Raw genomic sequence first — 26,353 nt, 5'->3', positions numbered from 1 at the left:
GTGTATGGATAACAACATAAAGCACAGGTTAGAATAGGAAACATGTTACATTTCATAAGTTCTGTCCTATGTTTTTTTTAAAGTTGCATTTAAATGTTTCTAATTTTTTGTCAAATATTAGCAGGAACTTTGCAAAACAAGAGTCTCAATATCAAAATCTCACTACACACCACAAAACCTTTTTTGAGGCTGTAGCTTTTACTGCTACAAAAATGTCCCATGAAGTGTCTTGCAGTCAGTATTACTGTGAGTCAGTCATGATTTTTTTAGGCTTTATTTGGATAGGTCAATAAAGTTTTATTTGCATAGGCTAATACCACAAATCACAAATCTGCCCCCAGGGACTTCACAGTCTGTACAGCAGACAACACCTGCTACCATTAGACCTTTGACTCAGATAACAGGAAAGTCTTTCAAAAATATCAAAACTACATTATGGACAATCAGAATGACAGAACTGCAGAGGTGCTGCAAACGTATTAAGAGAATCTGGACCCGGTCAGAGATTAATCTTCTCCACTGAAAGAAGACACCTCATCCATTGAGCTGGAGGTGAAGCAACATCTGAAACTTGAGAAATTTAAATTCAAAATACATGGTTCCTCTAAAAACTCAGAGGGCATTTGGAAACCATTTATGGATTACATAAGAGCTAAGATTTATTTCCCTACCTTCCTGAATGGAACTCCAAATAAAATAAGCCACATTTATTTACTATCCTCCTCTGTCTTTGTAGCCCATCGCAATGACTTGATAAGCCTTGAGCCTTTACTTTGAGCAACTATTTGTTTATATGTGTAAGTATGTTTTCTTTTTATATTGTTCTGTCACTGTTCTCTATGTTCTAAATAAGCAAATAAAAATAATTAAAAAATAACAAAATCATTAGTAATTAAAATAATAATTTATTATTATAATTAATAATAATAATAATAATAATAATCCAGTAGGAACTTCCAGGTGTCCAAAAACAGACTCTCTTCACGATAATTATGCCATACAGATACAAGCATCACCATTTCAAGCTACTCAACTTCATACGACTCAAATATTGCACAACTCTGTGATGTGGAAATAAGAAAAGTTGCTTAATGCAAACCATTAAACCATTTTCCAAATACAGGAAAACTAAATAACAAAAGCGGAAGATGAATCATAAGTATACCCTCAATAACACTGACTGTTAGACCAGGATATCTGTCAAACACTAAAAAATGCAGCGTCAAATATTAAATGATCAGAGCTGAACATTGTAAACTTGCCTCAAAGCATCAAGGCATGTGTATTGAGTTTTGGTTATTTTAAGTCTCTAGCAACCCTCTCCTGCAAAGAACTTCTAAGATCACCACAATATGAAGGAGATTTTACAGGTTAATCCTCACCTGGTTTGACTGTGACATTGACATAACCTTCTCCATGGGCTCCGTCGCCGTCCACCATCACCTCAAACTCATACAGGCCCACAGTCAGCTGAGAAAGAGAGCACAAAGAGGAAGTGATATTTTTGAGACAATCAGTGTTCCCTACACAGTACTGAAACCTCCTGTTTATACATTCAGAAGAGCTCCAGCTGCATGTTTTATTTTTAGCAGAACATGAATATGAATGCTGGGTATCTGTACCTTGCTGAGTTTAAGCGTCTTGCTGTGCTTCCCTTCCATCTCCCCACTGTAATCTTTGGGATGAGTTATCAGACGCCAGTCAAATGCATAGTTTGTCCCTGTAGAGAGTCAGCAACATTAAACAAAACTGCTCATGCATTTAATTAAAATCTATCAGATACGGATCATTTCCAGATGAGAGATTTTGGGATCGTTGGAGCATGTCGAGGAGGGATGAAGGGATTAACAAAATTATGACGTGCATCCCTCTTCGTAACTGTATAATCTTTTTCCAGTGTGGATTTGAAATTCTCTGGCAAGAGCTCAGTGTGACGTACAGTATGCTGATGGTGACTCAGGAGTACAACCATCAAGCAGGTTGTGCTTCATAACTCATCACACCAAAAATATCACATGATAAATGACACTCAATTACACAATTAGAATACATTAGAGTCTAATTGATTTTCCAGATATTTTCAGATTGGAGATGATTACTTTCTACCACCTATAAACTGGAAATATATTTGAAAACCGACCTGTGTGGAATAAAATTCTGCTGCATATTAGTAAAAATTCAGCAGAAAACTGCTGAAATTACATAATTTAACAAAGAATATGTAACAAGTTCCCAGAAAGTTTCCAGGTGATGAACCGCAATAGTTTCTCTAACGATTCCATGGTTTTTACCTGGCGGGGGCGTTGGGACGACGAAGGCGTTGAGCTCGATATCGTTGCGGGGCAGTGTGACCTCCACACTTTCTCCTGCTGACACCACAAGCTCCCTCACTGTCGTGGAAATCAACACAGGATCAGAAATGATGCCAAAAACACAGCATGGCAACCAAAAGCCAGAGACTGGTTGATGAGTGGTGTTGAGCAGGATAGGAATGAATAACACATCCTAAAAGGTATACTTATTAAAATTCCAAAAAGTTTGGGGACTCAGGGCAGATAAATGTAAAAGCAAGAACAAAAACAAAAGAAAAAAAGCTCTTGGTATTTGTATTAAATGATCAAAGACTTAAATATGAAGCAGCAGTCTATTCTTTCCCTCCTTCAATGGATTCAGGATGAACACACGCACAAACCTGAGTAAATTTGTTGGGAATAACATATTTGCACATTGGTTTCATGTATATACTGCTAGTATTTTATCCCATGGATGTCTTTTATATATTTTCCGAGGTAGGAGAAATAATGTGCAATTGTGTTTATAGCACGATGAAATATAGTCCTCCAGCACATCCTTGGTCAAAATTAATATACTACATGTTGTGCATCTACAAAACAAAAAAATACAAACAAAAATTGATGCAACAGAGAAAGAAATAACCTAAATTTCAGTCCCTAGTAGATTCAGGTGGATACGTTGGTCGCTGGTGACTGGTTGGGAAAATCAAATTTCTCATCCACAGAAATTGGTTATTGTAGACAAAATGTCAGACTGAAGATGAAAACTAAGTGTGACAAGTTGGCAATTCTGTCTGATATCAGGAAAACAAAACTCCCTTTAGGGCTACAGGGGATATAACGCAATTGTTCTCAAAGGCTGAATACTCCTCCATATGACTTGTAAACTGATTACAATGTGTGAAATTGTTTTTTGTTTGATCAAACCATGAATGGCAGATGTTCTGTGTCAGAATAACCAGCTGTTGTTGTGTGAGAAAGTCTAAACTCCTCATAAAATACAGCTGACAGCAGCAAAACCAGCTCATCTTGTTATTGTTGGCTTTAGTTACAGTATAGTTAGTTAAAAATATATTATGTAATGGCATGCAAGGTTGTCTCTGTCTTCATTATTTAATGAATGGAAGTTAAATGCCGGTATTGTCCTTCAGGGAGGAGACACGGATCATACGAGTTATTCCTGTTTGTAGAAGCCCAGCACGTCTCAGCACATTCCTGTTGCTTGCACTCATTTGGCTTTACACCCAAAGCGCATGTTGCTTTCATCTGGAAAAATAACATCTGAGCAGTCTGCCATAAAATTGGTGGGCAAAGTACATCTTTTTTTCAAACATCAGCTGAAGTGAAAACAATGACGGTGCAGTAAAGGATCTTTTGCAAATTTTTGAGCATGTGTGACAAAATAATTCAAGCTTAAAAAAAGACAAGGATGTGTTTCACTAATTTTAGTAAGAAAAAAGACCCGAGAGTCGTGTTAAATCTTCCTCTAAGGCTGCAAAACCACAGTACTGCTACATTATTCATTAGTTCATAATTAATAAATGAAGACTTATTACTGAATGAGCTGAAAATAGGTAATCGCTGACATCCGCTGCTGCAGACAGTAGTGTCCTTACCAGCTGGAGTTGGAGTTGTGATGATCGCAGTTGCAGTCGCTGTGGTTACGCTGACCTCACTGCTATTGGAAGACGCAACAGTACCGGCGGTGTTGTCCACCGTTGAGTTCTGTTGTGATGAAGCTGGAGCGATGTCTGAACTCCCATTGGTCAACTGGCTGAGGTTCTTTTGGGCTGTTTGGAGAAGTGTGATGGTGCTGGGGATGGTTGGAGTCGGGTCAGGTGTTTCCAGTTTGGGACTTTCCTATAGAAACCGTAAAAAATTGTAGATTTCAATGCTGTGAAGAGCAATATTATTGAAATTTCCAGGTTTATTTAAAGCCCTGACGAAGACTGGTAGTGGTCAAAACATGGTGGCTTTTTTAATTATTTAGCCACTATAATAAATGCTTTTTCATGTAATTCCTCCTTATTTTTTTTGTTTTTTACACTTTTGGAGTGCCTTGATTTCCTTCCTGTTTATCCTGTTGGTTCAGGATCCGACATCTCTACACTGCAGGTCACACCATAACAATCTAGACTGATAAACACCACTCCACGTGAGAGGAAAAATATGTCAACTGTCCCTTTGAGAAAAAAAACTACAAAGAAAAGGGAAGTCCATTGGCCGACTTATTTCAGTACAGAAGGCCGACTAATTTATAGCTGCTGCTACAAGCAAACAATGCAAAGATCAATATAAAAGTTTCACAAATAACCAATATTCTGTAAAGTTACCGTGCTGGTAAAGGGTCCTGTGCGCGGCGCGTGGCCTCCTGCATGCTGTGCCTGACGAGCTCTTCTACGTCTTGCTGTTAAGACGGGACTCTTTAAAGTAAAGTTACAGACGAGATAAGTATTTTAGAAAATGTTGCCATATATACATATACACACTTCAGTGCAGTGTCTCTACTGATACAGTGCTAGTTCTATCTTTTTACCAGGATGGGTTAAATGTGTTTTTATCTTCATTTTGTCCTGTTTGCAATAATCAATGACATTATCATCTGAAAAGGCTTATTCTATCAAGAAAAATGACAACATCAATAAAAATCTGGTCATCTAAATGAGTGTATGTGTTGTTTCAGGTGCGCTCTGTACCTTTGAGAGCAGCTGTAGGAGGCCAAGGGACTCCTGGTGGGGTTGGGGCAGGGTGTTGATCGGGCAGCCCCTTCGCCGCGAGCAGCTGAGAAGCACACACTGCCCGCCGAGGCTCCAAACGGCATTGCAGCTCGGATTCAAGCAACAGGACTCCCAGCATGTCGCCCCGCCTCGCCCATTCGCCAGCGAGTGCCATCCTAGGCTGACGATGCTGCTCCAGTGGATCCCCAGCACCCCGCCGGTCACCCTGCAGAGATTTGCTGACACACCTGACAGGAGACAGATTGACAGAGGGAAGAAGAAAACAATGATGTACTGTAGTGATGTTCAAAACTACAAGTCACTGTGACCGATACCGTTTGCAGCAGTGTCACAGTTAAAAGGAAGTTGGTGCTGATGTAGGGGAGGAAGGGGAGATAATAGTTGATGGTTATGAATTGGTTTTCCTGCTGAGAAATTCTAAAAGCAGGCGAAATCATGAATCCGCCACCGGACAGTGCTTCCCAGGCCTTTCAAGATTGCACTTGTTTTTATCAATCAGGGCATTGTTGGGTACTCTTGGCATTGTTGAAGGGAACGGGGCAAAGTGAAACCCACAGCGAGACTTTTCACAGATTAGGCTTTGAGTTAACGTTTCTCAGAAAAGCCGACATGCAGCCGCAATTTGAGCAGTCAGCCAAGTCAGCAGCGGAGAGGAAGTGAGGCTTTCCCTGACAAAACAAGACACTGATTAAAACCCAAAGCACACTGTGCAGTATGCACGAAACTCCACCCTCTGAGCCAGACGATATCAGACTCATATCAGCAGTGAGCCGGTACAGTTCGCTGCACCTATGTGTGCGTTATTCCTCAAGAGCTTGAGCACTATCAGATGAGCTCAGGTCAATCCATCCATTGTCAAACACGAGAAAGTCACCGTGTTGTCAGGTGCAATAAAACAGCGCAGACTATAAAATGCCACAGACTGTAAAAATAAAAACAGGGAGAAATGGGAGGTAAATAAATGTCCACACAGACACAGAAGCCAAACCAGCCGTGGATAACAGTCCAGGTAAAAGGGAAACTGCTGAGTCACTAGGTGAATTAAGAAAACTGCAGTCTAAATCAAAAAGTAACACAGCATTGTTTTATTTATGCCTTGCAGTCCTGCATGGTGACACACGGTAACAGATAAAAGTCTATAGTTTGTAGACACACATAATGCAACCAAGTCAACAATCAATGTACTGCGAATACCAGTTATGGTAACTGTTGATATTTATTGGTAGGACAGTATTCTCTACAACAGCATATTCAAAAGCATTAAAATCCCATAGAGCCTCAAAACCTTCTTTAAATTTAAAATCCCCTAGATTTCAGTCCTGATGTATTTAACTGCTAAAAGTAGGTTCAGTCAGCAGCAAACATTTCTCGAGAATCACTTTGTCATAACTACAGCAGAGCCTATCCATTAATCTATAAAATTTCCCATTTGATTGTTGCCGTTCTTTAAACACAAGTGGAAACAATATTTCTAGATATTTTTTAAGATTAGATTCAGCTGAGTGTAAGGTTAGTGATTTGAGAGCTTGTCCTGCTGAAGGCAAGGCCGAACTGTTATGATGGCTTTAAGAGAAAACTGAAATTGAAAAATGCTGTTTATCAGACCGCCCCAGATAATGCTATGCCCTTAACTGTTGCTGCCATGGCAACAAGAAAGCTAAGGTTGACTTTACGGGGCGTCAGTGTAACTCAAGTCTGGAAAAACACAGGTCTTGGCACACACAAAAACACACAAAAGCACTATAGTTTGTTTGAGAAAGGATTCTTTGGCCTCTATTTAGTCATCCCCTTGTCCACTCTTCTTCTGTCCCCCACCCCTCAACACATGCAAAATGTCCACTCACAGAGCCCCTATTGTCCTGTTTCACATTGTAACCCACTGAGCGGAGTGGCATCAGAAAGAAAGCACACATACACACACAGCAGGGGTGCCAACAGTCCTCTATCTCTCCGCCTCAGAGCAGAAGGACGGTAAACACCAACTAACGACCTGAAACTATACAAGCATCATAATAACATAACAGTCTGAGAAGGATGAAGACCCGCCCTGAGTAATCAGGGGCGTGTGAATCTACAGTGCAGATGAATGCTGAGATGAGGCACAGATGTTAATTTCCTTATCAGTGCTCTGTCAACAAATGCGGTTTTGCCAGTTTAGTTTAGGGTGACGATGGGTTTGTTTTACCTGTGGGAGAAGCCAAGAGCAAGAGGTAGGTCAGCGGGAGGAGGAGGAGGTGAGGTAAGCTCCAGGTGAGCAGCTTGTGGTGTGCATAGGGCATTTTTCACAATGACCAAGGACCTAAAAACAGGGAACAGAACTTTGTGAGTAGGCTTTAACATTTCCTCTACAGTCGATCAACAGAAGTAAGCCACCAAAGCAAAGTAAAATACCTATTCGCCCTTTGAAACCTGGAGCGACATCACATTTCTTGTGCTGCTTTCAGATGCCTTTTACAAGTATTGGAAAAATAGGCAATGAGCAACTTGGTAAAAAATGTTACACAAAATTGCAAGAAATTTGTAGATCTAAAAGAATATTTCACAAAGCTAGGGGAAAATATATTTACTATTATCATAAAATATATATATTTAACATGATGTTACAAAATTATTATAACTTCTTAAGCACTTTTTCAAAGGTCATTTTTTTGCTGTCGTTGGTTTGTTTTTATTTGTTTATTTCTTAGTATTTATTTTACAAATTATCAGATAATTTTCCCAAAACTTTTGACTAATTTATTGCTAATTTTTGGGTCATGTATTCCTTCATTGCTCATTGTTTGGTTTCAATGGGTTAAAAGGCATAGTTAGACATTTTTAGAAATATATTTAACCGTTTTAACCATTTTTTTTAAATACATATTTTGGTACAGATGTAATGAACGAGAATCCATGCGTTAATCAGTGAGCTTAAGGAATGCTGGTGTATTTTTGTTACCTTTGGACAGAACCATGCTTGCAATTTCCCAGTTGCCATTCTTTGTGCAAACTGAGTCTAACTGAATTTGCTAAGAAAGTAATTAATAACAGGGTTCCCACACATTTTCATGGCCAAAATGTCAAAACTTTTCCATTACTTTTCAAGGACCCACAAAAAAAAAATTAAAAGCCATGACCATAAAATATAATGTGAAAATGCAGAACAAATGTAAAGGTAGTAGTGGGACATAGCACAGGTATGGAAACATTTGGATTCATGATCCTACATTTTAAATCACACTGTCACAACATTATTTATTTATTTATTTATTTTAAAGAAAATATCAGATCCAAACTCTACTCAAACACAACTCCAGCTAGCTGGCACACATAATTGGAGAGATGGAAGGCAGGAAAAAAACTTTTCTAAAACTCTGACTAAATCCATGACTTTCCTCGGCCTACAAAACAAGATCCAGCAAACCACCTGAATCTGCAGATGGTTTACTTGCCAAAAAGCAATCAAGTGCATCTTCTGAACAAAACCTGTAACTTGAAAAAGACGTCATGCTTACCTTTCTCCCAGTGAGGCGGTGGAAGAAAGAGATGCGTGAAGAGAGAGGGAGCAGGGAGTTAGGTTGGCAGCCAGGTGCTGTGAGGTGACGGGTGAAGACGGGTCAACACCAGCACTCTGAGGAAGAGATTCAACATGGCCGTCTCCGGGAACTTCACAGGCTCAGCCGCTTAAACACTACGCTAAAAGAGGGAGAAAATGAGTCAACACATGGATCATTTAATATCATTCATACCGGGATAAATGAATGTGCAGTCATTTAATATTGCTGTTTTCTGACTTTGGATTGTGATGATCATATTGTTTTACAAAATTCTGTTTTACAAATTCATGATTCAATGCAAAATGTAGCTAAAAATGAACAAAATTAATCATTAATGTCTTTGTTTTACACATGGGAAGAGTTTTGCCTGATGCAATGCAAAGAAAGTTACCAGAAAACATTCATTTTAATATGTTTTACTGATTTTAGCCATATTGCCCCCATGGCATGAATTATTCAGGCGATTCCTCCTCCTCTGCCTTGATTACAGACAACAGTGCTTCAGCTCTTTAGAGATGCACTCCAAAAATTTTGAACATCCTATAACACGTCAACCAAAATGTTTGCGCAAATAATATTTGACTGTTTCAACTGGAGTTTCAGAGAGAGCAAAGAGCAGGGATTTCACTTCAATCATTTTCCATTTACAATAACATTAAGATGCTAATAAAAAGCACATTTTCATCAAAAACAGAGGAAGAAGCAAAAACTAGTTGGTAGTCTATTGGAAACAAACACACGACATCTTCCCCTTACATAAGAATTCAGGCTGCTGCCTTCTGTTGTATTGCAGCATAGAAAGAAAATTCCCCTGATTGAGTGTAGTTGCACAAATACAACAAGTCTGTTTCATTATGCAACAATTCTGATAATATCCTGTTGACAGTGACTCTTGAAGAAGTAAAACATGACTCACAATCTTGTGAGCTCCCTCCTTTTAACTATTAATTCAAGCAACATGGGTGTAAAAAGGAAAATGAAAAGTACGTTTGCACACGTCTATGACAGGTGTCGAGTCTCTCCGTCTTAGCCAAAGGCAGTGAAGTGTCTAAGCACATTATTTGACAATCTTAACTATGCAATCTACAAGTCGTTACCCAGCGGGTATGATAATAACAACAGTGAAATGACTGCTTGAAATGCTTCACTTTGAATGGTTGCTGTATGCAAATCATTTCTACCCCTCTCCTAAACTGTTATCTCTCTCATGTGCAACCAGAGACTGCAATCACTCAATAAACAGTCATTTTAATCGTCAACTTTCAAATTATGGTATACCTTAAAAAAACGATATAGTGCTGCATCCCTTGTCAGGAATCAATTCCTCTTTGTTCTTAAATAGTAGTTGCCAGGCTACACAGTGCAAGAAATAATATGTGGGAAAATAATGTTTTTATTCAGATGTGAAAGTACTCAAAAGTTTATTATTAATCACGCTGTATTGGATCAGTTCATAGACTTGTGCACTTACCAATGCCTGTTTAACATTTTTGGTAGTATTGGAGGCATTTCCAATACTGGTATCAGTGCCTGAACAACTCTAAAAGTTACTTTATCAAATTTAAGAGCGCTGAAAAATATACAAAGTATGTTAAATCATGCCAAAGACACAGTCACAGGCCACCCAGAACCCTGTGGTAACTTCCAAATGCTTAATGTCCTTTCCTACGGGAAGTGTGATGAGGAAGTTTCTCATTTCAAAGTAATTAGTCATGGTGATAGAGTCGTGCTGGAGAATAATTACCTTGTTGGATGAGTCACAAAAAAGGCACAAGATGCAGTTGCATGAAAATGGCTAACCTAAGTTCATCCACTTAGGTGTTTTCTTGAGGTACAAAAGTAAATTCTGTCAAGTAAAGTAACACTTCAGGAAGACGCGCTTATGGTTTCACGAGGAATGCATGCAGTTTGAGTCTGAGTTAAAGACCCATACTGCTCTTTTTCCCCTCCCAAATGCTCATGCAAGTTCTTACAGCAGATCTGGATAAAAAAAAAGGGGGGGGAGTGAGCAGCACAAGTCCTGGGACACTGTGTTCAAGACGTGAGCATGCCTCTTCCACCACCACGTCTCACCAGGAGATTACTACGGGGCAATATAGCAATGAATCGAGCAGATTTCACAAGCATCTGCTGTGCAGACACTGTTGATGTTATGGAGACGCTATGTATCCATATGGTTGGAAATAATGTAACTCTGTCTCCATCAGCCAGAATTTAAAGACATGCAGATGGTGATACTCTTTTCAGAGTTACTACTTTGTAGTAAAGATTTCAAGATAGCCGATGACTTCAGTAAAGATTTATGATTATTTCATGACTGCAGATAATTTGTCTACACTGAAAACATGTGCATCTGTTATATGATATGTTAAATATTTCTGCAGTAATACATTTTTTAAAAAATCCCAGCAAAGTTTTGATCACCAGGCACAGATCACAAACTCTCACATACTCACACACACACACACACACACATAATATAAGCTGCTGACACAAACCTGTATGCTGTGCCTCCATACGTGGATCTACATTCCTGCACATGGACGCTTGAGCCGCAGCAGCCTCCTCGTGTGCTATAATCAACAGCTCAGTAAATCCCAAATCCACAAACAGTCATCCGTAACGTCATTAGTCCTCCTTGTGCTTGTTTTTCTCTCCCAGGTAAGCCACCAAAACAGGAAAAAAGCTCTAGGTAAAAATAAATCCGGGCAAAAAAAAAAAATAATAATAAGTGAGGGATTCAGTCACGTTTTTCAATCTACAACAAAGCAGATTTGCTTTTTAACTGCGCAGCAAATGCCCACAGGCTGGTGGTGACTTTGAGTGTGTGCGGCAGCAGTAAAGCTCAGGTGCACTCGGTCACCTGGGCTGATGACAGCTTGGCCATTATAGCCGTTGCAATGGCTACTTTTCCCTTGAGAAGCTTCTGCAAAACAATGATCTCTGTGACCAAAAACCCCCCTTATACCCGAAGAGGACAATTCTCTCTCTCTCTCTCTCTCTCTTTCCCTCTCTGGCTGTTTCTTCCTCCTCGTCCAATCTCTCAGTCGCAGCAGTCAATAGCTCGCTTGTCAGCTCCGTATTGGCTTCTAGGCAGACAGGTTGGTGGAGCTCTCTTTGTAATGACACCAAGTCCCACGCACAGTTTCTTCTGGCTGCTACAGGGAAGGAAAATGAAGTTGTTATTTCTCTCCCAGGCAGACTAGTCCTTGAGAGACAAAATAATGACAACCCTCAGATTCTGCTGTGACAACTACAGCAACATCCTTTCAGCGACTACTGCTCTAATCCTAGGATAATATTTAAATGGATCCAATGCAAGTATCAGAGAAATACCACAAACCCGTGTACAGGGATATCAGAGGAGGTTAAAAAGATACAGTACTGTGCAAAAGTCTGAGGCCACCTTAAACTTTGTTTTTTTTAAGCAAGGTTATAATTATCTTACATATTTATTTTTCAGTAGTCTCTTATCTGAAATACAACCACAAAAACATAGGAAATGTGTATGCAGCATTAAAAATGCTAATATTAATATTATATAAAGAAAAAAGATATACAAGATTGTTGGTTTTTTTTTTTTTATATATATAAAAATCACCATTAAAAATAGCAGAAATGCAGACAAGAGGTGCAGATATTTAAAAAATATTTAAGCTTATTTATATTTGAGTTTAAAAATATGTTTTTAGTCATTATGGAGAGAAATAGGCAGTGTTAAAAAGAAATGTTTTAGCTTTGACTTAAAAGTGGTCAGAGTCTGGGCTCGTCTTACATCATCAGAGAGGTTATTCAAGGTCTGTGCTGCGTAATAACAAAATGCTGCTTCACCATTAGCATCTTTAGCATGTGTTAAACTGTTCTGGGCAGAGAATATGAGATTTAAAATACTAATATTCTGGTGTATTTACACCAGGTTGCATTAAACACATGACCAAAGCAAAATTTTGACTGTTTGAGCTACCTTTTGTTGTGGTTATTTAGGAGGAGGGGTATCTCTATGAGACATTTTTGCTTATTAACCTCCCCTGCACAACACATTTCCTTTTTCTATCTTTTCCATGCATGTGCATGTGCAAATAAATTCAACTAAAGCTGATAATTGTATTCATTTTGCCTTTTCTGATCCAGTGTATTTATTTCATCTTGCAGGAATAGCATGAACAATATGTACTGTTGGTAACAGAAATTAACATTTTTATGCTTTTGCTTAACTGCTTGTTCTTGTTTCTTGATTTTACCCAATTCCTTCTCCTCATTGCTATCATTATCGTTTGTACTGCTGCTGGATGTCATTTTTTCTAATTGATGGTTTTCATTCTGTTGACTGACGGATTAGTCTGTTTCTATTATGCTGCGAGTCAAATTTCCCACACAGGACAATGAAGACTTCACTGAACTGACAAAAAATTGATTCATGGCTTGCTGTAAAAAAAATAAATAAATAAAAATATAAAATACTACCACAAATGTGCATTTTAAAGCCTCACAGAAATAAAAGAGTTGAGGTTCTACTACTTTCTTGTCAAAGATTGAAACTACATGTTTGTTTGAGCTTTTGCAGGCTCTGGTGGCCTCCATAGTTAGTTTTACTTGTCAAGCAAATGATAAAATGACAAAACAATTCAAAGAAAAATTAATCATGAAAATATTAGTTAGTTATGCTCCACTGAAAACGAATGATTGATTCTTGCAGAGTAGACTGATTAAAGCGCAAATAAGTGCATGACAGACTGCATGAATGGAGGACTGTCAGTCAAAGGAAACGCATGAGTAAACCCACTGCTGAGATAATATCTCAGAGACATTTCATCCAAAATGGTGGGCTTGTGCATTATGTATACCAGCTTGAAAACTGCAGCCGGGATATACTCAAGACAAAAAATTCTCTCCAGCTGTCAAATAATTTAATAAAGGCCGATAGCTACAGCCTGCGTAGTGCACTGCTCTATTACTAAATTACAAACGAGACACGGTTAAATCAAAAACATGACACTTCCTATAATAACTGCTCTTTCGTTTTTACAACCGACGTACCAGAGCTACTGAAACATAAATGCTGAGGTAGAACAGCATAAGGTATTTCACCTGTATAATCCGGGATCACCTCTGTTTAAAGCACCTTGAGGCTAACAGCTGCTGGCATCTCTATTTCACTACACACCGTGCAGGAACACGGAGCTTTTTCAATGGCAACTGGCACGACACCATTAAAGACAGAAAAGTGAACAAGCACTTACAGTTACAAGTAAAACGGCATTCACGTCGCTCGGTGGCTGAGGTGTGTTGTGTCGTCGTTGTTGTTGTTGTCCTCTGTACAGTTAATTAGGTCAGTATTCCTCTCGCATGTACAGCTGATGTGCCTGTGTTAACGCTGCTGTCAAGACGCCAGTATGACTGATAAATAATGCTTCCGGTGGCTGGATTTTCAAAATAAAATACGTAGTAACAGCCATTGGACTCGCTTTTGGCCAATAAAAGCACAATTGTTTAAATTGATGACATTTATGGTTTAAAAAAGTGTAGAATAGAAATATATATTAAACAGACACTTACTCTAGTGGTTGTTTTATCATTTTTTTTTTAGTTTAGCTGAACAAAGAGATGTGCGCATAATGTCATATTTTATACATATTTCATCACACCTTCTACAGTTTTTTTCATTTACAATAACTCAATCAAAACGTGTCATGTATAGAAACTTGCTTCCCTATAATTATCTTTTATATATATATATGGAAAGATATATAATTAAACTTTTTTTACTTAACATTGTCACCACTGTTCATCAAATCAAATGACTCATATAAACATATATCTACAACAATAAATCACCAAACAGAATGATAATACTATTAAAACATAAATAAAAATACATGCATATATATTATTATCTTAAATTAAACTGACAATTGATTTTAATCCGACTACTTCCGCCGTGCGCCACCTGCCGACCAGCAGCGACAGCGAACACGCTCAGTTCAACACAGACACCTCATCTGTCGAGCTTCAGTCATACTGTAGAATATCTAATGTTGAAAATTACAAATAAAAGAGTGAAAATGTTTACCGTGCCCCTAAAAGCAGCGCAGTTTTGCTTGTCCGACGTTTACAACACGGACCAAAATGGCGTCTCCGCCTTCCAAGTATCCCTCCCGCGATTGGCTCGTTGGCATTCTTGGACCGTTTTGATTGGTTCCTCGCAGCTTTGTTTTGACAATTTACTTCCGGGAAGCGCACACGAGCTGTTACCGCGCGCGATCGGGCTGTCACGCAGTAAGTTAAATTAACGTTTACAAATTCAAATTCAAACCGTGGAATTATTTCTAGCCGTTACTCAGAGTGACTCAGCAGACCAGCTGAAATCACAAAATTAGGCTGATCTCGTTGTCCTCAACAGTGTGGAGCTAATGATCTGATTTCAGTTCCTTTTTTTAACTTTTGCTTACTTTTTTTTAAATTCCTCTCTCGGTTGCTCAGTTACTACGGTCGTAATGGCTGACAACGCCGAGGTTACACCTGCCGTGAGCAGCCAGACTCCTGGGAAAGAGGAGCAGGGCGGAGGAGAAGGTGGAGGAGGCTCAGAGACGGATGCAGGAGGTGGTTTGACTGATGCTCAGAGAGAGGTGCTGGAGAGATGTCTGCATGCTCTCAGACAGGCTCAGAATGACAGTCACACACTGGCTGCTCTTCTGCTGGTAAGTGTGTGTCTACGTGAGATTAAATACACAGCACACACTATTTTCACTATAATCCCTACAGTTAATATTGTTAGTATGCTAACTGATTGACTGTACAATTCATATATTATGTACTAACTAGCAGCTAGAAAAATATTAGCATTAGTTCAAGTTGGAAAACCCTAAAAACAGTGATAGAAGTGGTTAAAAGCAGAAAGCACACAAATGTTGGCATTAAAGGGCACTGCAGACACAAAAGAGGCTTTGACTGGTAGCTTGGGACCTACTCCCCTGCTTTTTTACCCTTTTTAGATTTGATTTATCCGTAACTAGTGCAAAAAATTGTAAGTTGATTAAATGATTACTAGATGAACACAAAATGCAAAATATTTTCTGTTTCTTGCTCCTCAAAATATAAGAATATGTAACTTTTTCTCTGTTTTTTTATCACTTGATATTGAATAAATCGTGGGGATGTTATTTTTCTCTATCTTTTAAGATTTTATAGCCTAAATGATTTAGCACTTAGTCTATAAAGTAGTCAACAGATTACTCACCATTAGTTGTTAGTTGCTACCCTAACCACAACCTTGGATGGATAACTGAACAGGGCCTACCGCGCACAGGCAACACATAGAGACCAGGAAGAGACTCAAAATGACCGAAAAGGAATACAAAAAACTCCACAAGGAGTTGCAAAGAAACAGCAAAAAACCCACAAAAGGGACAAAACAACCACAAAGAAACACAAAACACAGCTACAACCAGTGACTACACCTAGATAAGCTGCAATATTCAAGTCTTACCATCATAAAAACTTATCGATTAAATGGGCAAAATATACCTCTTAGATGAACACAGCATCACAACTGACACCTTATAAAAATATTGTAAAGTTTAATCAACACCTTTCGAAATCAGTTTCAACAAAAACTGAATATAATCACTTTCACAAATGTATATTTTATACCAGAGGTACCGCTTTAGTTTTACTGTAGCTAGGTGTATGGTGTAGTATATAGGCTATGTACACGTAGAGATCTGACAGGTGGGTGTTTTCTCTGTTTTTTTGCCTTCTCTGTCTTCAGATAACTCGACTGTGCCCTGCAAACCAGCTTGACAAACCCACCTTAAGGCGCATCTTCGAGGCCGTGGGTCTGAACCTTCCTGCTCGGCTTTTGGTGACGGCAGTCAGAGGGAGCGACAACTCCGGCTTACCCCCACAGGAGCTCCTCTCACTGGGCACGGCTCTGTTGGCTGCCCTGAGCACAGATCCAGATATGGCCTCCCATCCCCAGCTCCTCACCACCGTCCCACTCCTGCTGGGCATTGTAGCAAATGGTCCTGTGAACCAGCAGAAACAGGAACAGAACCAGGATGGAGAGATGAGTCCAGGTTGTAAATCAGCAGAGAGTTTAAACACAGAAAGTAATCCTACCAATGTGGCAAAATTAGGAGAAGGTAAGACCAGCAAGCAAAAGGGTGATGACGGCAGTGAAGCAAACAAAGAATCAACATGTCAAGAAACCTCCACGTCCTCCAAGCTGGATGAGGCCATGGCTGCTGACTGCTACCAGGTCCTCACAGCTGTGCGTGCGTTACCCAGAGGTGCCGACCAGCTGTTGAGCAGGGGTGCCATTCCCGCTCTGTGCCAAGCAGTGCAACAAAACCAGACTTTCAGCCGTGAGAGGGGGCTCGCCTTGCTTGCTTGCCTTCTCGCAGGTAAAAATAAAGACAAAGTGTGGAGTAAACACTCGGCAGAACTCCTCTCTCTGCTGGTCAGGCTCTCCAAAGACTTCTGCAAAGCCACAGACCAGACCAAGCTTGACATGTGTGCCCAGTTGGTGCAGTTTCTTCCCCCAGTAGGAGTGGCAGTAGACAGTGAGGAGCTGAAGGGGGTCGTGGCCCGCGTATGGGGGGCATTGAGACCCATGTTGCAGGCTAAGTTGACCCCGAGACAGATCGGACCGATCCTGGTCCTCTGTGCTTGTCTGCTGGATTTGCACGGGTGGGAGCTGGTGGGACCACCAAAGTTCTGCTGCTTACTGGTGAACCGAGCCTGTGTGGAGGTCAGGATGGGTTTGGAGGAGCCACCTGGTAACGATCTGAGCCCAGAGCTGCAGCACACACTCACAGGTAGTATTCCAGTTAAAAAAAGGTTTCGTGATTGTAATTGTCAATTTCCTAATAACTGGCATACTTGCAAAGCTGAAGCCACCATAACAGTTTGTCAGTGTGTTGATGCCTGTCCCACACTGCTTCCTTGGTAATTTTCATTATTTATTAACCCTTGAAAGCAGAGCAAATTGGCTTGATTTCCTTAAAAAAAACATGTCAAGATGGCAATGATCAAGGAAAAAAGAAATTGGTTTAAAAATAAAATAGAAGAAAATAACCTGAGAATTACTTTAAAATTTAAAAACAAAATAAGAAAAATTAAAATAAAAAAGCAAATGGTTTGGAAAGTTAGCTAATTCTTTTAACCAGGCCTGTTGCCAGGACAGAAACACTGATGCCAGGAGTCCAGAGTCCCTAAATATAATCCACCCCTTTGAAATGCTTAACTACCCACCAAAAACATGTTTTGCACATTAATTTGACAGTTAAAATATATTTTCTTCCCATTCTATTTCCCTAAACATCTAAATGTTATTTCACAGTTTTCCCCACAATGCCATTCATGGACAGTTATTCTGGTTTAATAATATGGAATCACATCATCTCAACTTGTGTTTTTTTCCCACAAAAATGGTTAGTTTTTGTCTCAAATATCCAAATCAGGCTTAAAGACTCTCCATGTATAATTTGTGTGTAGTTATAGGACTTTCTTAGGATGTTTAAAATCTCCAAAGTCTCTTAAAAATACTGAGGACATGACCTTGTTGTCCTCAATGGTAGCTACCACCCTGCTTTTAGTATCTGCTCTGAAACCATGTGGTAAGATTTGATTAAACATGATTAACTGTTCTTATAACTTATTTTTCCAGGCTGTTATCGAATCATGGAGGCTGCCATAGAGCAGGCCTGCTGTCTGGGAGTGTCGCAGACGACGGTGCCGACTCAGAGCTCCATCCCTTCGCTCAGTCTGCAGCAGAGCAGGCAGGTCCTCGGGGTGCTGGAGGAGGCCTTCTCCGCTTTAATGTATCACCTGCAGCAGGTGAGAGGAGAACGTTCAACCTTATCTTCTGGTCTTTTTATACTCCACTACTTGTTGCTGGTTTTGGGTGAAATGATTTTTTGCTAGTTCGGTGACAAGAATTTACATTTCCTAGTAATTAAGAGTATGACATAAATTCTGAGTAAATGCCTGTGACTACCTAGTAATGTAATTAGGAATTAATTTTGAAATAATAAGCCTACAAATAGAGCTAAAATAATATTTTCTAGATTTATCAATCAGTCAACTGAGAAAATAAATGGCAGTATTTTAAAAAGTGGATTATTTTTTTAATGATTATTTATCAAGTTCTTTATGAAATAAAAATGTCTAAAATTCCGTAGTTATAGCCTCTCATATTTGATGAGTTGTTACTTTTGAGTGTCTTACTGGATAATAAACTGAATATTTTTAATGTCTGATATGTTGATTGGCTAAACATGACATTTGGTGACGTGGCCTGGGGCTTAAAGACATTGTATTGGACATTTTTCACTGTTTTTCAATATTTTATAGACCGAACAACTAAACAACTTACATAATAATTGTCAGAATAATTGTCAGATTTATTGCTTGTTATTGGTTGCAGCTCTGCAGCTAACAAATATTGGATTACATTGTGGAACAATGGGACAATAGCAGGCATTTTTTTGCTTGTTTTTTCCTTGGCAAGACAATGAAAAGCAAAGATACGCTGCCAAGGGAAAGAAAAGAAGAAAGAAATATTTTTGGGAGACCAGGAAGGTTTTTTAAAAAAACAATATTCACTTGTTAAAATACTTTTGTATCAGAGCATTGAAGGAGAGAGGAAAGCACAACATTTTGTGTATAAATCTTTATATATGAAAATATGAATGTTGTGTTTTGATGTTCCGTTATAATAATGGTTCTTTTTAAAATGTTAAATCTCAGAGGTCAGTTCATGCACTTTTTTTAAAGAACGCTTCCTCAATTTTTCTCGTTCTCATAGGTGGATCCAAGTCGCTATGGTGACCCGTTTATTTTTGCCACTTTCCGCTCTCTGTGCTCGTGGCTGGCTGAGGAGACGTCCTGTCTGAAGGAGGAAGTGACTGCACTGTTGCCGTTCTTGATCAGCTACTCTCGGAGCCATCTGCAGGGCGAGAGCACAGAGCAGGGCCTCTCTGACTGGATGGCTGAGATGTCCGTTAGAGAGGAGAAGGAGGCGTGGACCGGCAAAGAAGCTCTGAGGTAAAGATGGCAATACATATTGGAGGAAATCAGTCATATAGCTTATAATTTACTCCACAGATTCTGTAGTTATCGGTCTCTTCTTCTTCTCTGCAGGTATCTCCTCCCCGCTCTGTGCCACCTGTCAGCGGAGGAAGGCCCCAGGAAGGTGCTGCTCACCCTCGACACCCCGGCCCTGCTGGTGGACTTTCTGTCACAGTGCTGGTCTTCCCTCAAAGGGAAAAGTGGAGCAGTGTCGGCCAGGAATCCCAGCATGGAGACCGCCTGCTCAGCCCTCCTCAACTTCACCGTCACAGAGCCCGAGAGAGTCAGGTAGCTGGTTTCTAACTGAAACACTCATCTGAAGCTGGCAAAATAATGATCTGTTGTTTTATTTATGTCCATCAGTAACTGAGATATCACCATTCTTCTGAACTTTTTCTGTTTTGTTGTCCAGGAAGGACCCGTGTTTCAGGACGCTGGAGGCCCTTCTGAGTGCAGCACTTCCTGTCTTGGTTCATAAACCCCACCTGCTGGTCCTAGCAGCCAATTACTGCACGTTGGGTCTGATGATGGGTAGACTCAAATCAACTCCCTCAGGTTTGTGACAATCGTGCAACAGTAAATTTATTTACCGCATTTTTCAAACTAGCGGAAATTATGTTTGAGTTTTATTCTGATCTGATATGTTGGAATAAAATGTCAGTGGGGCCAAAAAAAGTCAGAGGCTTTTGAAATGTCATGGAAAAGTTTTGAAGTTTTGTCCATGAAAGTGTGTGGGAAGCCTGACCATTTTTTCCCGTTGTGTTTGGGACAACACAAACTTATGTCCAGTAAATATACTCTGTAAAGTTTTTATCATGTTTCTTTTATAGTAATTCTACAGGGCTATACAGCAAACCTAAAATTGTATTTTAACCCTTGTTAGGCACTCAGACTTTATTAATTCAATTATTACACCCGTGTAGGGAAATGTCAAAATGTTTTTTAAGTACCAGGACTTTGAAAATGGCAAACCTAAATGGAATGCAGCCATTACTAATGTTATTAGTTACCCTTGTGCATTTATTTCTATGACTGCTTTGAAAAAGGCCTTTGGGGATGCAGATCATGTGGGCTCGAGGTTGGGCAGGAATTCTGCAGCACTTGAGATGCAGATTGGGGATGTAAACATTACTGTTGCTCTTAAAACCTCAGTTAACCCTTTGAAATCTGGTCAAATTGGCTTGATTTCTTTTAAAAACATGGGAGGCAGTGAAAAAGGAAATGACCCCAAAATTAGCAAGAAATTGGTTAAAAGTACAAGAACATTTCCTGAAAATTAGTTTAAAAATAAATAAATAATGAAAAAAAAGAAAGAAAAAAGAAATCATTTAGAAAAACTCCTAAATATATATATATATTCATTTTGTAACATGCGATTATATTTTTTCCCTAGCCTTTTTCTTTTTCCCTAGATATTTTCCCTTCCCTTTAAATTAATTTTCTAAAACAAATATTTTCTAAATCTGTTTTTTTCTTGGAATTTGTGGAACATTTGGTTGCTAACTGCCCTTTTTCTGTGTCTTCTAAATGAAAGAAATCGCACCAATTTGCTCAGGGTTCAAAGGTTTAAATACTTGCGAAAGGTGTCTGAAAGCAACACAAGAAAAAAGATGTTGTTCCACGTTTCAAAGTTTTAACCGAGTCTCTCTTCTTAAACCCGCACTTATCAATCAGTCTGACTTTCTGTAATGTGATATGGTTTGCTTATAGACCGAAAATCATTATTTTGTTATTACATATTTTCTATCACATTTCAAATGTAAATATTGGCACAAAATGTCAATTATTGGCAGCTTTAGTTAAAAATCAGAAATATCCACTAACCATACATACTTGTTTATATTCCAGACTCAGTCGAAGCCAGCCAGAGACGGTTCTTCTCCTCAGCTCTCCGGTTCCTCCGCAGCGCCCTGGACTCTGGCTCCAGCTCCGGTCCGGTGAAGGTGAGCCTCAGCTGGGAGGAAAGCTGGGACGATGCAGCAGAGCTCTGGAGGTTGGGTCTGCAGGCGCTGGGAGGCTGCGTCCGCGCTCAGCCCTGGATCACCGCCCTGGTCAGAGAGGAAGGTTGGCTCAAACACACACTCACCATGCTGAGTCAATGTAGCGCACTGCCTGACCAGCACACACAGGAGGCGCTAGAGGAGGCCCTGTGCGCCATGGCAGACCAGTGCCCAGTGTGTAAACTGGAGATTGGAGACATGATGAGGAGTGGTAAAGGAGCTTTGGTCTCTATGAGGAACCTGAAGAAATCAGTAGAAGTGAAGTGAAACCAAACTGCCTCCGTCAGACAGCATGCTCTTTCATTTCTGACTTGCAGAGTTGAACATGAAGCAATAAAGAAGAAAGCCAAAGTTGTGTGTTTAATACTTGCGCCAATCTGAAGTGAATAATGTGTGACCCGCTGCTGCAGACTTTATTGTGAGAAAAAGATGAAGGGCCCCACATAATGCTGAGAGGGCTGGGTATCATCACTCGATACTGACCGAAATAACTCAGTATTAAGTAGTACTAAAACTTCTTCTGTCAAATGATACCTGCATTTCAACGTTTTTTGTACCCAAATCTGTTTAAAAAAATGGCTTTGTGTATGGGTTTCTTGCAGCCAGTCACTGCAAGCTTCCTATTGCACTCTGTTTGTGACAGTGTCACTGTAAGAGTACTGGTATCATCATTTCTTAAACAACACCCAGCCCTAGCTGCTGGTCCTGTGATTTTTAAAATGAGCTTGTATTGAAAAGACAGCACTCAAAATTAATATTTTTTTTGTGTAATGCAGATGTTCATACTGCACCCTGAAAACAGTTTGTTACATGTCAATAGTAAAATGTTAATTTCTTTAATAAAAACAAATTTGTGAGAAAACCAACTAGAATATGTTACTTTGTGTGCATCTTTTATTTATTTTTATAAATAACCCAACTAGCTGACTACGTCAACGTTAGGCAGAGCGGTTTTTAAGTCTTATTTGGGTGCCAGTTGATACTCACATTTATGTTGACTTTTCTTTTTTTTTAAGATTTGCATCTACAGAAGGAACAAATGGACTCTGGACTGAGAGCCACAAACAGTCAATAAGTAGCGAGAGACAGACTGAACAGTTTTTAATGGAATTGGTAAACAATAACAAAAATTGAATATTGCCAACCTTATACTTTAGTTCACAAGTCCTTTTAAGTAACTTTTAAGTCAGGATGTGTCTTTAGATTCTTTTAACACTGACTATGAAAATGATCTGGCAAGGCTGTTAATAGTACACTTTACATTGTTGAAACAGGCACAATAATTAAATATTTAAGCTGGGTGACAATGCAACACATGCCTGTCATAATTTTTTATTGTTCTGGAATTTTATCTTGTCAAAAGTTTAAGTTAATCTAGTCTCATAAGTGGTGTAGTAGAAGCAGAATTTTTATGAGTTCTTTATGACATTGCTCTGTCAGAGCTTCCGATTACCATTAACTTTAATAATAATAACAATTTACTCTATGCATACAGTCAACAGAAAGTCACGTTTTATGTTGCAATAAATATTTGGGCAAAATTCCCCCTAATCTTAAGTAGTTATTAATTCAGTTCATGCTGTTTTGAACCTTCAATTGTGGCTGCTGTAAAATTAGTCATAAATTTAATTCTGGGTGGGATTTAAAAAGTCTTTTATATAATATAATAAAGGTGTTTAAATCTAACAAACCATGATGTCTCAAGGTGTAAAGGTGGATAACTTGCTGCTGTTAATCCCCTCCTCCTCTTGTGTATAATTTACCACAAGATGGCGCACTGAGACTTGTTTGCACATAAAGTGAAGTTCTTGACACATTATACCTCTGTCTACATGCACGTGCGTTTACACAGAGACATGTAAAAGAAGAATTTTTACGTGATTCTTCTTCTTTTTTGATTTCCACCTAATTTCCTGTCTCTTATCCAGTAATGTTTTTGTTTCAGTTTGGTCATTTTATGCAGTAAAATCTTGGCGTAGAGATAATAAAGATAATGTATTACATATATAATAAAGGAATACATAAAAAATGCAGATTGACTAAAATATTTTTTCCCCGTGTTAATAAAGTAATTTTACCAAAGAGCAACAAGACGTTGTAGAAAGGTGAATGACTCATGTATTCATATTTATTGTTTTGCCAATATTTGTATAAATGTATTCATTCTTATCAGTTGAGAATATTTTATGTTGACAACTATTTACAAAAGGAGTATGAAAATGCTGCATGGCGATCCAAAGTATAAGAATTCGCGTTTTTGTTCATATCAGTGATGTTTTGCCCTCTAATTACCACCTGCCACTTGTTTTTCTGATTCACCATTGATCCTACAGCTCCTGCACAAACCGTGAAAAAGTTTTCAGTTCCCCCCTCCGCGACTCCTGTCACCTCCCGCCCTCCTTTTCCTTCTGCCCCCCTCCTCCCCCCTAACACCCATCCATACAAACTCCTGCATCGTCTCTCAAACTAACTCACTTCTCTCTGTACCTTCAGCTCGTCTCCTCTCCATCTACCGCGTCACATTAACCCCTCAGCTGCAGCTTGACAACCAGACTAGAGAGCCACCGGCATCACCATGCTCTGGAAATCCCGAACCAAGACTGACGGCCTGCAGGTAAAAGCAACACGACACAGTTTTCTTCTGTTAATATTGCGCTTTAAGCGGCTTATTAAGTCCATCACCACTGCGTAAAAGGCTACACATGGTGGGCCTGTTGGCTTGTTTTTTAAGGGAAAGTGAAGCAGAAAATTCACCTGTCGTTTGTGAAACGTTTGAGCGATTCAGCTTGGGTAAAATGTTTGGCTAAAACTGCATTATTTTGATTATAAAACTGAAAAAAAAAATCTCACCAGAGGGAACTGCATATCCGTACGTAAAAGCGACTGCAGTCTTAACTTAGACGTTAAAATGTTTTTGTGGGGATGCTTCTTAAATAAACACAAAGAAAGTGTGATATTTAATAATCTCTCTCTGTGCGTAAAATCTACAACATCATCCAGTGCCATTTTAAAAATATTAAACGCAAAACTGCCGCGTGTTTGAATTAACGGAGCGTAATTGAATGAATATATCTCTTTAAGAGAAGTAGACCCTCTCGACCCCTCCCCTCATTCTGCCGGGTGTGCGCAAAACCTATAAGTAGTGCGCTCATGGAGAGTCTGTAGGACTCCGTGTGTGTTGTGCGCGCGTGTGCGTATCTGACAGCAGCTTTTCATCTGCGCGTAAAGAGCTCACAGAGAGAGAAGGGAAAGTAAATAACACCTTTTTGAAATTAATGGACCGTTGAAACAGTCTGGATTACACTGTCGGAGCATTTGGTAACATCTTTGAGTCGTTGGAAGCCTGCGCATCCTGTTGAATTTTAAATTTGGGGGGTATCCAGAGTGGTCCAGATGTTAATCCACACCTATTCGGCCATGGTGAGTTTGATAGAGACTCGCTTTTTTTAAAAGATTTTTTGACTGTTGGATGTCTGCTCATTATGAATGTAATTCAATTTTAGTTTAGAGTTCTGTGCCGAGTGTCAGATTGAACATGGGCAAAATTTATTATCACTTAAAAACAGCTAATTCCGTGCAGATTAAGGTATAGGTATCAGTGATATATATGTTTGATATAAGGTGTCAGTAAAAGACTGATTTCATCTATTTGCTCCATATTTGGACGTGACATTAACTATCAGCTTGAGGAGTATAATGGTGATTCCTTTTTTTATAGTTAAATGCATTTTTGGTAAATTTGTTCTTTGCTCTCGATAACAAAGTGTCCATACTTCCCAATAAACCTTCCTGACACTGAGTGTTGTGTTGCGGCGCGGCGCATCTGTCCGCGGAGATGCTCTTTGTCTGCACAGTGTCACAGCAAGTGAGACCGGCTGACAGTGAAGTGTCCACTCACTGCACACATGCCGAAAAAGACTGTTACTCCATCTGTATGGAGGAGAGTTATCGTTTTTACAGCTTCACATTTAAACTTTGTTAGACTAAAATAATGAAAACAATCCTACAGCTGTATGTCATGTTTATGTGCGTTTTTAACCTGGCAGCGGGCCTCTCCGTCTGGCACATAATGGACATTGTTCCACAACAACAGCATTGATCTGGGTGACCCAGCTTTTTTAAAAAATCCAATTATACCAGGATGTGTGAGCAGAAATGTAGGCTACTGGACTAAATGTTTTTACACACACTGCTGCGTGCTGGTGTCTTTTACATGAGCGGGTTAAACTTTTAAAGTCAAAATAAATTTTCTGCGCCTCGTCAGCTTGAATGAACCCTTTTTTCCTGTTGTGGGGTCACTGTGGTTTTGTTGACACAATGACAGATTATTTACAGATGCATTCCCCCTCCCGGAGCAGCGTGTTGTTGTCGTGCATTACCTGTCCTTTGTGCAGCTTCTTGGTGGCCATGACCTTTCTGACACTGTTCAGCGGCGATGCCAAGGGCGCCTTCTGCCAGTGCGCATTACTTCAAGCGCTGCTATTTCCAACCACCTAACACAAATGGAAATACATTTATTTATGTGGTGTAGCTGTTTTTGTTATAATAAAACCACCTTTATATATATATACACACACACACATATATATATATATATATATATATATATATACATTTTCAATTCCAAATTTTCTCACTTTAAAAATTTCCCGGAGCTCCTAACTTTTGGAGTCTGACATTTGATACAATAGTCTCGTATCACACATTTGGGAGAA

General features: G+C 39.3%; 3 protein-coding genes across 9 annotated transcripts in view; 2 read left to right on the top strand and 1 right to left on the bottom strand.

Moving 5' to 3' along the window:
• Positions 1 to 14,763, bottom strand: part of kiaa0319l (KIAA0319-like ortholog) — a 28,718-nt gene extending 13,955 nt beyond the window's left edge. The window contains exons 1-10 of one of the 3 annotated variants that reach the window (XM_042506312.2): positions 14,639 to 14,763; positions 11,067 to 11,726; positions 8,527 to 8,707; positions 7,218 to 7,331; positions 4,991 to 5,259; positions 4,628 to 4,717; positions 3,911 to 4,154; positions 2,292 to 2,390; positions 1,623 to 1,720; positions 1,383 to 1,470 (exon numbers count right to left, since the gene is read on the bottom strand). In XM_042506312.2, coding sequence (XP_042362246.2) covers positions 1,383 to 1,470; positions 1,623 to 1,720; positions 2,292 to 2,390; positions 3,911 to 4,154; positions 4,628 to 4,717; positions 4,991 to 5,259; positions 7,218 to 7,311 — 982 coding nt within the window. In that variant the 5' untranslated portion in view covers positions 7,312 to 7,331; positions 8,527 to 8,707; positions 11,067 to 11,726; positions 14,639 to 14,763. Of the gene's footprint in view, positions 1 to 1,382; positions 1,471 to 1,622; positions 1,721 to 2,291; positions 2,391 to 3,910; positions 4,155 to 4,627; positions 4,718 to 4,990; positions 5,260 to 7,217; positions 7,332 to 8,526; positions 8,708 to 11,066; positions 11,727 to 13,808; positions 14,127 to 14,638 lie in introns of those variants that run through there. The other 2 variants (XM_042506310.2, XM_088090060.1) reach the window with 2 other exon arrangements.
• ncdn (neurochondrin) lies at positions 14,730 to 22,504 on the top strand. Of its 2 annotated transcripts, XM_042506387.2 has the most exons (8): positions 14,730 to 14,844; positions 15,049 to 15,266; positions 16,337 to 17,384; positions 18,236 to 18,405; positions 19,376 to 19,614; positions 19,711 to 19,926; positions 20,051 to 20,193; positions 21,487 to 22,504. In XM_042506387.2, the coding sequence occupies exons 2-8, from the start codon at positions 15,063 to 15,065 to the stop codon at positions 21,903 to 21,905; spliced, it is 2,439 nt and encodes an 812-aa protein (XP_042362321.2). In that variant the 5' UTR covers positions 14,730 to 14,844; positions 15,049 to 15,062; the 3' UTR covers positions 21,906 to 22,504. The 2 variants fall into 2 exon arrangements, with proteins under 2 accessions (XP_042362321.2, XP_042362322.2); XM_042506388.2 differs by lacking the exon at positions 14,730 to 14,844 and having other exon boundaries at positions 14,851 to 15,266.
• A 1,620-nt stretch (positions 22,505 to 24,124) lies between these two features.
• The window catches only part of tfap2e (transcription factor AP-2 epsilon), a 14,011-nt gene continuing 11,782 nt past the window's right edge, over positions 24,125 to 26,353 (top strand). For 2 of the 4 annotated variants that reach the window (XM_042506719.2, XM_088090512.1), the window contains exon 1: positions 24,125 to 24,252. In XM_042506719.2, the coding sequence (XP_042362653.1) occupies positions 24,214 to 24,252 (39 nt within the window). In that variant the 5' untranslated portion in view covers positions 24,125 to 24,213. Of the gene's footprint in view, positions 24,253 to 24,816; positions 25,059 to 26,353 lie in introns of those variants that run through there. The other 2 variants (XM_042506720.2, XM_088090513.1) reach the window with 1 other exon arrangement.

The sequence above is a fragment of the Plectropomus leopardus genome, chromosome 17 (assembly GCF_026936395.1).
Source record: "Plectropomus leopardus strain MGB_pleo_1.0 chromosome 17, ASM2693639v1, whole genome shotgun sequence".
Classification (NCBI taxonomy): Eukaryota; Metazoa; Chordata; class Actinopteri; order Perciformes; family Serranidae; genus Plectropomus; species Plectropomus leopardus.
Note: the sequence above shows the minus strand (reverse complement) of the source record. Positions and strands in the feature narration are given on the sequence as shown.